The sequence below is a fragment of the Rhincodon typus genome, chromosome 3 (assembly GCF_021869965.1).
Source record: "Rhincodon typus isolate 14 chromosome 3, sRhiTyp1.1, whole genome shotgun sequence".
Taxonomy (NCBI): Eukaryota; Metazoa; Chordata; class Chondrichthyes; order Orectolobiformes; family Rhincodontidae; genus Rhincodon; species Rhincodon typus.
This window is the reverse complement of record NC_063334.1, coordinates 68941608-68954343: the sequence shown is the minus strand read 5'-3', so window position 1 is coordinate 68954343 and position 12736 is coordinate 68941608. Positions and strand designations below refer to the sequence as shown.

The following is a 12736-nucleotide window of genomic DNA, read 5'->3' as shown; positions in this document are numbered from 1 at the left end:
TGGCCTGCTGTGTTCATCCAGCTCTACACCTTGTTATCTCAGATTCTCCAGCATCTGCAGTTCCTACTATCCCTGAAACAAATTTTAACCCAGTTTATTTGATCATTTTGTTATTTGATCAGATGCATCGTTTCTGTTTGTGCTTTGTAGAAATTACCTTTGCTTATTTACAGTACATTTAAAGTTGTTAATCAGCATGAAGTGTTTTCAAATATCCTTAAGTCCTGAAAAGTATTGTAAAAATGAAAATTATTCCTTTCTGATGCAGTTATGGAAATATTTGTTGGCAAAAGAGGTGCATACCACTGCTTTTCCATTGTCTTCCATTGAGGCATTGTCAGTCTTGATTTGGACGCTCTATTAATTGTTTTATGACTGTCAGATTTTGCTAGTTATTGAGCTACTTAAATGTGAAACAAAAGCTTATCTGAAAGAAAAGGTTTAACCTACAACATGATGATATATTCTCTCCACAAATGCTGCCAAGCCCAAGTGCTTCGATCAGATGATGCTAGATTTCTTTTATTCATACTTGGGATGTGGGTGTTGTTGGCTAGGCCAGCATATACTATCCACTCCTAACTGACCCTCAGAGCATGGTACTGATCTGCCTCCTTGAATCTCTGCAGTCCTGGGAATGTAGAAAGACTCACAGTGTTGTGAAGAAGGGAATTTCAGGATTTGATCCAGCAGCAGTAAAGGAATTTCCAAGTTAGGATGGTACATGGCTTGGAGTGGAACTTGCAGTTATGTTGTGTTCTCAAGCTACTGTTGCCCTTGTCCCTGTAAGCGGTAAAGATCCCAAGTTTAGAAAGTAGCCTTGCCAACCCAATAAATGAGATTTTCCAACTCCTCTTCATCAATATGTGAGTGCCACCTATGATGTAACCTATTTCAAGTCAATGCCTGACTAACCAAGTTCTGCCCACATTGTCATTCACCATACAAGACTAAAAATGAACAAAATGTATATATTTATGTCTAACATGAAAATTCAAAGCTCTGAAGGAGGGTCGCTGGACTTGAAATGTTAACTCTGTTTTCTCTCCATAGTGCTGCCAGAACTGCTGAGTTTTTCAAGCAATTTCTGGAGTTGGTTTGTTTTAACTCTCTGCAGTTCTTTGTTTTATGAAAATTCAACAGAACAGTTGAAGTGTTTGAGGAATATTACGTTGGATGAGGAGGTTGGTGGGGTGGAAAGTGAGGACAAGGGGGACGGGGGAGTGGTTAGAGCTGAGGATCGGGGAATGGAAGAAGTGTGGTGGAGGGCTGTCTGGATGACAGAGTGGGGAAAAGCGTTGTTTTAAATAGAAGGATCTCCAGGATGCTTGGGAGTGGAATGTCTCCTCGTCGGATCAGATGTGACAGAGACTGGGGAATTGGGAAAACGGGATGGAGTTTTTGCAGGGTACAGGGTAGGCGGAGGTATAGTCCAGGTGGCTATGACACTTCCCTCCCCTTTCTTTATTTCGGACACCTCCCTCCCCTTTCTTGATCTCAGACACCCCCTTCCCTTTCTTGACCTCTCCGTTTCCATTTACGTGACAGTTTATGGACCAACATTTACAATAAATCCATAGACTCCCATAGCTACTTGGACTATACTTCCTCTTAGATGCTGCCTGCTTGCTGTGTTCTTCCAGCCTCCTGTTTGTCTATCTTGAATTCCATAATCTGCAGTTTTTTTTTGTCTCTGACCCTTTATCAGAACTAATAGTAGCTAGGAACTGTATATGCTGAAGGCAGGGGATTATGGGAGTGAGGGCATAGGTGGAGAAATGCCTTGGTGTGACCCTGATATATGTCTTTGGGTTAGGGGTGGGAGTGGGGGTGGGGTGATCACTGGGGAATTGTGCAGTGGAAATTTCATTTCCTTGAACAAATCCCATCTACATCACAGTAATAACTGTCAGGTTATGAGAAAGCTCTATTGTAGTTAAAAGGAAAATGCTGTGGATGCTTGAAATGTGAAAGCATGTAGACAATGGACAGAGCTCAGCAGCACCTGGTCTGGGCAATACCTGGACTGGGCAGTGCCTGGACTGGGCAGCTCCTGGTCTGGGCAGTGCCTGGACTGGGCAGCTCCTGGTCTGGGCAGTGCCTGGACTGGGCAGCTCCTTGGCAGTTCCTGGTCTGGGCAGTTCCTGGACTGGGCAGCTCCTGGTCTGGGCAGTGCCTGGACTGGGCAGCTCCTGGTCTGGGCAGTGCCTGGACTGGGCAGCTCCTGGTCTGGGCAGTGCCTGGTCTGGGCAGCTCCTGGTCTGGGCAGCTCCTTGGCAGTTCCTGGTCTGGGCAGCGCCTGGTCGGGGCGGTACCTGGGCAGTAAAAAAAAACGAAAGAACTGCGGATGATGTTCTGAGGAAGGGTCACGGGACCCGAAACGTTAACTGTTTTTTTTCCTTCACAGATGCTGCCAGACCCGCTGGGCTTTTCCAGCAACTTTGTTTTGGTGCCTGGGCAGTACCTGGTTTGGAGACAGTAGGACCTGCAGATGTTGGAGAATCCGAGATAACAAGGTGTAGAGCTGGATGAACACGGCAGGCCAAACAGCATCAGAGGAGCAGGAAAGCTGATGTTTCGGGCCTAGACCCTTCATCAGAAAATGGTTTGGGACTAGTTTGGGACTACATCTCCCAGGTTGCAGTGCGGCCCGCATCGGCGCACTGGGTTCCCTGTGACGGCGGAGACATGGCGGCTGTGGGAGCTGCTCTTCCTCTTCGCTTTGATGGGAAGGTGGTTCTGGTGACAGGAGCCGGAGGAGGTCGGTGCCTGGTGCAGTGTTTTAAACCTCTCTCTCTTTCCCACCAGTTATCCTTTATTGACGGGTTGTGTCCCCCTCCCCGGCTTTAACGATCAGGTTTAATGCTGCGAACTCGGGCTTTGCTAAAACTTCTTCCGCTTTAGGCTTTGTTTTTCTGTTTGTACCTTTCGGAAGGTAACGGTGCAAAAATGGATCTTAATATTATTTAGCTGTTTTAAATATTCCACATTTATTTAAAAAAAAATAAACTTCCAAACAGTGTCGACGGCCCACTAAGAGCCACAAATGAAATCTGTACCTTTTAAATATTTACTTACGTTACACCCGCGATATGAATTGCTCAGTTAATCAGAATGTCTGTCCAGACTTCACTATACGTTAACAAATAGTGCACTCATTCGAGGTTTAATGTGTACATCAGAGGAGGAGGAGGAGATGTCGAGACTGCAACTTTGTAGTAGTTTATCAGTTCTGATGCATAGCCTGCTGACTGCTCTGAATTTTGTATAAAAGCGTCTTTGTAAGAAATTACCCCCACTCCCGCTCCCACCTCCACTCCCACTTAGTTGTTTGCTGTCCAAGTTTTATACTCAGGAGCAAGGTGAAAATTCTGTCATTAGGGAGACACTTTCCATTTACTCTTTATAAAAAGTCAACCTGTCCAGACGTGTTATGACACACAGGAATGGCTATGGCCCACTGGCATGGGTCCCAGTTATGCCTGCCTTTTTATGGGGTATGTGGAACAAATCTTGTTCCAGTCCTACACAGGCCCCTTTCCACAACGGTTTTTTTTTTGGTACATCAACAACTGTTTTGGTGCTGCTTCATGCTCCTGCCTGAACATTGAAAAATTTGTCCTTTTTGCCTCCAATTTCCAGCCCTGTATAACTTTCACATTGTCCACTTCCGACACTTTTCTTTCTTTTCTTGACCTCCTGGTCTCCATTTCAGGGAATAAACTATCCATTGCCATCCACTACAAAGCCACTGACTCCCATAGCTACCTTCACTAAAGCTCTTCCCACCCCACACCCTGCAAGATTCCATCCCATTCTCCCAGTTCCTTCGCCCAAGTCGTATGTGTTCAGATGAAGCCATCTTCCAAAACGGTGCTGCTGACATGGCTTCCTCCTTCCATAACCGTGGTTTCCCGCCCACTGTGGTTGACAGGGCCCTCAACCGCATCCGACCTATCACCTGTGTTTCAGCCCTTGCCCCTTCCCATCACTGACAACAGCGTGATCAGGTTGCTCTTGTTCTCACCTTTCACTCCACCACCCTCCGCATTCAGAGGATCATTCTCCGCCATTTCAGACAACTCCAGCAGAATGCCACCACCAAATACATCTTATCCTCCTTCCCCTGTTTGTATTTCGCAGAGACTGTTTCCTCCGGGATATACTAGTCCATTCCTTGACCACCAACACCACCCCCCCTCTTCCCATGGCACCTTCCCACGTAACTGCAGAAAGTGCAACACCTGCCCCTTCACCACCTCCCTGCTCACTATCCAAGGGCCTAAACAGTCTTTCCAGATGAAGCAGCATTTCACTTGTACCTCCTACAATCTTGTGTATTATATTCGATGTATCCATTGTGGTCTGCTCTACATTGGAGAAACTAAATGCAGATTGGGTGACTACTTTGCAGAATAGTTCTGGTCTGTGCACAAACATGACCCCAACCTTCCTGTAGCCGGTCATTTTAACACAGCGTCTTGCTCATATGCCCACTTGTCTGTCCTTGGCATGCTGCAATGCTCCAGCAAATTGCAACACAAACTGGAGGAACAACATCTCATCTTCAAATTAGGCAGTTTACAGCCTTCTGGGCTCAATACTGATTTCAACACCTTCAAATTATGAACACATCCCTTCCCTTTTTTTCACCTTTGCTTGTTACAATCTCTGTCACCCTCTCGCCTCTTCCCCACCCCAATGGGACTGTCTGTTCTTTCCAGTCTGGCAGTTAGACACACCGTTGTTCTGCCATTCTCACATTCCGATCAGTTAATCTGAACTACCAACAATCTTTGTCCGGCACTCCAACCTCCTCTCCCCTCCACTATTGCATAAATGCTGCCTCCTCCATACTTCAGCTCTGATGAAGAGTCATGTAGCCTTGAAACGTTAGCTTGCTTCTTCCTCCATGGATACTGCTTGACCTACTGTAATCTCCAGCATTTTTTTGTTTTCATGTTATGGAGCATGGGGCACTTGAACCTGGGCCTCTTGGCTCAGTGCTAGGGACTCTACCACTGTACCACAAGTGTCCTTCTATTTAGTCTATTGCAATTTTTAATAATCTGAAACACCTTAGATTGGATTAATTTTCTTATTTTTTTATGCCCAAGCAAATATATTCCTAAGGTATTCAGTTTTTCACGTAATTTAACCCACTTAGCAGACATTATTCCCATGAAATTGAGATTCACCCCCCTCCCCCGCTTCAAGATCATTCGATATCCTTTCCAAGTCTTGTTAATTCAGTTGTATATGAACTGAAAAACCTTTTTTCCATTGCAGTACAGCTGCCACTTTTTATGTATTTCTGCTGCTAGAGCTGAAGGCTTGCAGTCCAGCAATCCTTTTAATTAGTTTTTGTATCTGTCCTCTATCTTTTGGTAATTTCTGTTAGTGGACAGAAATCCTCAATTTTCATAATCAGATCTACTTATTCAGAATGGTTGACTAGAACTTTACGCGTCATGCGCCCTCCCCCTATGAGGTGGGGGAAGTGTAAAATTGGGTGGCATGGGCAGATGACATATGGCATAATGCCTTCCTGTGTCCATCCTGTTTTACCGGTGGTAGGAGATATCAGGTGGCATGCCCTTGGGCCATTTGATGGCCACTTAAGGGGTACCTCCTATTTTTGCTGCTGGTAGTTTACTTTGGGGTGTCCACATCATATGTTGAAGTTCTGAATGAACCCTTGTAACAGGTTGGGGTTCTTCATGTTTTCACACATCTAACAGAAAATCCACATGATACTCTGCACCCCTGCTTATTTCCCTCCTAGTGTGCCCTTAAGCCCTCTCAGGAAATCCTGCTAGTCTGGTCCTGGCACAAAGCGTCCATTCATCATCTTGTTATCCAGATCCTGCGAGGTTCTTTGTTGGTGAAGAGTGTCTTTGTTAGTGCAGTCCCAGCAGTGGTTACCACTTTTTTTTACTGGTGTTGCTGGGACTGGAGAGATGGCCAGCAGTTCTTGCAAATAGGCTGCCCTTCCAGAGGGGAGTAGAAATCTCATCCTAGGCCAGTAACTGGATGTAGAATCAGCTCGGGTTGTCTTGGCCTTGCAGCAGTGGACTTGTCCTTGACTTTTCAGCCCAGAGCTGGGTCTCTGACCTCATGTGAAATTACACCTTATAATCCTCCATTGAATTCCATCCGCTATGCTTGCTCACTCACGTTCATCTGTTGTTTCTTTGTGATCCTATCTGCACTATTTGCTGAGCCATTAACAAAGTTAGATATGTGATTCTTTAACCGAGTCGCACTTCCTGAGGGAGCGATCTTGTGCAGCTTGCCTCTCTGTCCTTTCCTTTTTGGAAAATAAGGGAGCTCCACGTTTCTGAGAGAAGAGTTTGCTTGGGGCTCCCTCAAAAATCTGGAGCTGCACTTCCATTTTGAAAATTCTGTTGTATAGAAGTAGCATAGAAGTATCAAAGGGACGCAAAACATGGTTGCTTTGCCAACAGTCAGCCTCTATATTCAAGTACATAAGGTAAGTGTGATGTTAGGGTGCCAGCTAGGAACGCTATTCTAGTACAGTTGTAAAGTTTGTTGTATCATTTGTATCGTTCTACTGTTGTCTGAGCTGAAATCAACACAGTCAGTATTGACACTGGGGCCGTTGAGTTTTATTGATTAGTTGAGCTATGGATAAAATTTTGTTGCCTGCTTTCAACACATTTCCTGCTAACCTATTCATGAGAATTTTTGAAATGTAAGATTGATCATCAGACTTGTGCACAGCAAAGAAAATGCTTCCCAATCTAATTTTTTTCCCAAAACAGTTAATTTAAACTGCACCATGGTTGTATTTTGCATGCAAAGCACATAAACTGTTAGTTGAAATCTGTGAATCAAACAAACAATTGGATTGCATAATAATAGAGATAAATAATAAGTTACTGTGATAATGTTAGTCTGAGACCGTGATGTTACAGAAGACTGCTCATTTTAGAATAGTATTGAGCTCTTCAATGTTAGATGAAATTTACTGGATTAGCCATACTTCAGTGGTAGCATTTCACTTAAAGCATTGTAATGTTTTCTACTATTGTGCAACAGCTTATTATCCAATTACTTTATATTTGAAATAGGTAACCTTACATATTGTTAAACTGCAACAATTTAGCCAAAATTTGGAAAAAAAATACTGGCCAGATACATTGCTGTTTACATAACATCATACATGTAAAATTTTACACATGTCTGTCAAAAAGTACATATTTAACTATAAAATTATGCACCTTGCATCTAGATTAATCAAAGATTTTTTACAGGTTTAGGAAGAACGTATGCATTGTTATTTGCAGAAAGAGGAGCTTCTGTGGTTGGTAAGTGCTGTTCAAATTCAAACCTCTATTAAATCACCATGCATATTTTCTTAAGCATCATTTTCATAGATTTCCTCTCATTTTCATCCTCTGTCTTTTGAAACTACGACTTGTTATAAGGGCTGTATTGCACTGTTATCTCATCTAAGCAATCATTTTCATGTGTAAACCTTGATAGTGAGTGACAGTTAACTACTCCAAGAGACTCCATAAATATCCTATTTCTCAATAATGGGAGGGTTAAGTACATCAGAGTGGATGATCCATCGCGGACTTCTTCTAGAGGACCCAGCATCATAGATGCCTGTGTGTGGTCAATTTGATTCACTCGACATAATATCAAGAAGCAGTTGGAGACATTGCATACTGCAGCGGCCATGGGCTTTGACAACATTCCAGCATTGGTACTGAAGACCTGTGCTCTGGAACTTGTTGCACCCCTACCAAAGCTGCTCCAGTACAGCTACAACATGAGCATCAACCCAAACATGTGAAAAGTTGCCCAGTATATCTTGTACCCAAAAATTAGGATAAATTCAACCCCAGCCAATTACTGCCCCATCAGTCTGCTCAATTGGTGGAAGTGGTTATCAACAGTGTTGTCAGCAACAATAACCTGCTCACTGACACCCAGTTTGGGTTCCGCCAAGGTAACTTACCTCCTGACCTCATTACAATCTTGCTTCAGACATCGGTAAAAGAGCTGAATTTCAGAGGTGAGATTAGAATGACTTACCTTAACATCAGGCTGTATTTGATCAAGTGTGAACTTAAGGAGCCCCAGCAAAGCTGGAGTCAAAGGAAATTGGGGGGTGAACATCCACTAGTCGTCATCATATCTGGCACAGAGGAAGATGGCTGTCATTGTCGAAGGTTAATCATCTAAGCACTAGGACATGACTGCAGGAGTTCTTCAGCAGGAGTAGGAAAGCTGACATTTCGGGTCTGGACCCTTCTTCAGAAATGGGGGAGGGGAAGGCGATTCTGAAATAAATACAGTGAGGGGGGAGGCGGATGGAAGATGGATAAAGGAGCAAATAGGTGGAGAGGAGACGGACAGGTCAAGGAAGCGGGGATGGAGCCAGTAAAGGTGAGTGTAGATGGGGAGTTAGGGTGGGGGTTGGTCAGTCAAGGGAAGACGGACAGGTCAAGGAGGCGGGGATGAGGCTGGTAGGTAGGAGGTGGGGGTGGGAATTGAGGTGGGAGGAGTGGATAGGTGGGAGAAAGGACAGACAGGTCAGGGAGGCGGGGATGAGCTGGGCTGGTTTTGGGATGTGGTCGGGGGCGGGGAGACTTGTATTCTAATGCCATTTTCCAACCCTTGACCCAAAGCCTTGTATGTTTGGCATTGCAGGTGTACATCTAAATACTTCTTAAATGTTATAAAGGTTTCTGCCTCTACCAGCCTTAAAATCGGTGAGTTCCAGCTTCCCACCATGCTTGAGCTGAAGAGGTTTTTCCCCTCATCTCCTGTATACCTTCTGCCCTGACCTTAGACCTTTGGCCCTTGGTCATTGATTCCTTCATCAAAGGGGAATGTTCCTTCCTGTCTACCCTATCTATGCCCCTCATAATTTTATACATTTTGTTCATGTCCCCTCTCAATCTTCTCTGCTGTAAGAAAAGCAACCTAGTCTGTCCAATATCGCTTCATAGTTAAAATTTTCCAGTCCAAGCAACATTCTGGTAAACATCCTCTGCACCCTTTCCACTGCTGTCACATCCCTCCTATCATGTGGATTTCAGAACTGCACACAATACTCTAGCTGTTGCCTAACCAACATTTTATACAGTTTCAGCATAATGTCCCTGCTCTTAAACTCTATGTCTCGACCTATAAGGGCAAGTATACCATATGATACCTTAACCACTTTATCCATTTGACCTGATACCTTAAGGGACCTGTTACGTGCACAACAAGATCCCACTGATCCTCTGTGCTTCCCAGGCTCCTACCATGCATCATGTATTCCCTTGCCTTGTTTGTCCTGCCCAAGTGAATCATCTCACATTTATCCAGATTGAATTCCATTTTGCCACCGATCAGCCCATCCGATTAGCCTGTCCAAATCCTTTTGTAGTCTAAGGCTAATCTCTTCAATATTTACCACCTCACCCATTTTTGTATCGTCTGCAAGTATACTGATCAACCCTCCTACATTCCACTATCTACAAGACACAAGTCACCCAATGATGTTCAAGAGGCTTAAGACCATCCAGGACAAAGCAGCCCACTTGCTTGGCTCCACAACTGTGAACATTTACTGCCTCCATCTTTGTCGCTGAGTAGCAGCAATGTGTGTTATCCACAAGATGCATTACATAAATTTATGAAAACTCCTTAGGCTACAACTTCTAAAGTTGCTGCTTATGTTGATTGGCATACAAGTAGTTCAGTGTTGTAGCTTCCTGTGATGGTCACTCCTACAGACACTATCATGGACAAATGGATCTTCAGCAGGCAAATTGGTGAGTATGAGATCAAGTAGGAGTTTCACACTGGTTCCTTCACCACCTGTTACAGACTCAGTCTTGCAGCCATGAACATCAGGAACCAACCAGTGGTGGTACTGCCAAGCCACTTTTACCGATGGGCTTTGAAGTCCTCCATCCACAATATAGTACGTGGCCTTGCCATCCACAATCTTTCTTCTGAGTCATGTTCAATTTGGAGGCTAATTGATTCTTCAGCAGGCATGAGATTTCCTTGCCTATGTTTGACCTGTAGCCATGAGATCTCATGGGGTTACAGGTCAGTTTTGAGAACTCCAGAACAACTCCCTCCTGACTGTGTCTGGTTGGCATGTCCTGCCAGTGGTACAGGACGTGCACAGGGATAGTAATGGTGCTGACTGGGATATTGCCTGCAAGATATGATTCTATGAGTATGACTATGTCAGGCTGTTGCTTCACTAGTCAGTGAGATAGCTCATCCAATTTTGGCAGTAGCCGCCATATTGTGGTAAGGAAGACTTCGCAGGGGTGAGTTTGTCTTTATTGTTTACAATGCCTAGATTGATACCAGGTGGTCCGTCTGGCCTCTTTTTTTTTTGAGACTTTTTAATAATTTTAGCTAAGGTCATAGCAGTGGACAGTTGAGAGTCAACCACATTGTTGTGGCTCTAGAGTCACACGTAGGCCCGACAAGGTAAGGATGGCAGTTTTCTACTCTTCAAGGCATTGGAGAACTAGATGGTTTTTTTTTAAAATGACAAATAACGTTGGTTTCATAGTCATCGTGAGATTCTTAATTCCATTTTGTAGTTGAATTCAAATTCCACCATTTGCGATGGGATTTGAACCCAAGTCTCCAGAACATTAGAGATAACAAGATGTAGAGCTGGATGAACACAGCAGGCCAAGCAGCATCAGAGGAGCAGGAAAGCTGACGTTTCGGGCCTAGACCCTTCTTCGGAACATGACCTGGCCCTCTTGATTGCTAGTCCAACAACAAAAGCATAACACAATCCTCTCTCCATTATTTGGTTGTGCTATTTGTTTGGTTGAGGTATCAGTGGATATGGACCAAAGGTGGGAAAATGGAGTTGACTGGATATCAGCCCAGACCACGTTGAACTGTGTGGAGCAGGGTAAAAAGGTTGTATTGGTTACTTCTGTTTCTAAACACGATGCCGGAATTTCATGTGTTCTAGAAATAAAATGTTGCATGACTACAAAATTACATCTCTAATTTATTTTCTTTTCACAGTGAACGACCTTGGAGGTAACATAAAAGGAGAAGGCAAAAGTTCCTCTGCTGCTGATAGAGTGGTGGAAGAGATAAGGGCTAAAGGCGGCAAAGCTGTGCCTAACTATGGTACTTTATGTTCGACTTTATTTCCCCTCCTTTCAGTTTAGAAATGCATCATATTACTATTGTGTTTCCAGGCTTGGCTCTTCCCCTTTTTTCAACATATTTTCAAACCCTTATGACTTCCTGGTTTAAAAGTCAGTTGTTGCTTTTAGTTTAATTGTTCGTTTTTCCCCTCTAAGTGTTTTATCACCAACAATATATTAAAGAACTTGTAACTGCTGTGCAGTAATCACAGCACTTGTGAAACTAGACTTCACGCCTCAATGGAAGATGATCTCTTCTCATCGCAACAATAGATTCAACCCTGCAATATCGCAGCTGCGATTTTATCATTACTGAGCTCTATAGCTTCTGTATTTTCAAAAAGTTAGTTTCTTTTTTGTTGTAGCATGTGAAAGGGAAAGCATACTTATTCATTTTATTCGGGTTTTTTGAGAAAGATATTACACCTTCAAAAATTTCCAGCCAGCCCATAATCACAGAACTCAAAATAAGCTCAAACTGTACCTTGCCTTCTTAATGTGCACAGTATTGAAAACAAATCAAACTTAAAGATACACATTGGCTCCCCCACTTTAGAACCCTAAATTTTCACATAGTAATAATATCATCGTGAATCGTCACCAGAGTATGAGGCACTATATTGGAGGATTAAAAACATGGGGTGAAGCATATATTTAACAGAGGTATTTTGAACGGTAGTGAATCTAGAAGTTCAAAAACTATTTCCAAATACTCCAAGTTCAGGTAAATAAAATCAATAACATTTTCAGATTTTAATAATAGCGCAGAATATAAGAGCAAGCAAGTATTGATTAATTTATGTAAAGCATGTAGGGCATTGGTTCCCGCATTGTTTGTAGCATTGGATGCCCCGTTATAGCAAGGGAATGAAAGCCACGGACAATGCACAGCATAATTGGTGCCAGTTTAAAAATTATTTTAAGGAATGTGGTAATTACTGGCGAGGCCATTGTTTTCCATTTCCAATTGCCTCTGAACTGAGTGATGTGTCAGGCTATTTCAGAGGGTAGTTAAGAATTGACTACATTGCTATGGAGTCACATGTACGCCAGATCAGATAAGGATAGCAGGTTTGCTTCTCTAAGGGACATTAGTTAATCGGATGGACTTTTAAAACAATCAGTGATAATTTAATGGTCACCATTACTGAGACTCACTTTTAATTTAAGGTTATTTGCAGCTGGTGAAACTTAAAATTCAGTAGGTAATGGTGGAATTTGAACTCAAATGCCCACAACAATAGCCTGGTTGTCTGGATTACTAGTCCATTGACATGACTGGTATGCCACCATCTCTCTTTCCTTTCCTCCTCTCCTTTCCTCCTACTCAACACTCTCCACAAGAAGTTTGTGATTTTGGCGCAATCTCCACTAGAGCAGAGAAAACTGAGGACATTCAAGACGTTTTAGAAAATTATGAATCTTATTAGAAACAAAAATTATTTCCTTTGAATGGACAATCAATAAAACATTTAAATCAATTTCCTATTTTTGCTAAGAAGGAGAGATGTTTGGAAAGATAGGAACTGCCAATGCTGGAGAATCTGAGATAACAAGGTGTAGAGCTG

General features: G+C 43.2%; 1 protein-coding gene across 4 annotated transcripts in view; it reads left to right on the top strand.

Annotated features, from left to right (window-relative positions):
- The first annotated feature begins 2628 nt into the window (after positions 1–2628).
- Positions 2629–12736, top strand: part of hsd17b4 (hydroxysteroid (17-beta) dehydrogenase 4) — a 104015-nt gene continuing 93907 nt past the window's right edge. For all 4 annotated transcript variants that reach the window (XR_007266160.1, XM_048620616.1, XM_048620632.1 and 1 more), the window contains exons 1-3: positions 2629–2761; positions 7278–7331; positions 11041–11148. Coding sequence is in view for 3 of the 4 variants with exons in the window: in XM_048620616.1 (XP_048476573.1) it covers positions 2689–2761; positions 7278–7331; positions 11041–11148 (235 nt within the window). In the remaining variant the exon portion in view is untranslated. The remainder of the gene's footprint in view (positions 2762–7277; positions 7332–11040; positions 11149–12736) is intronic.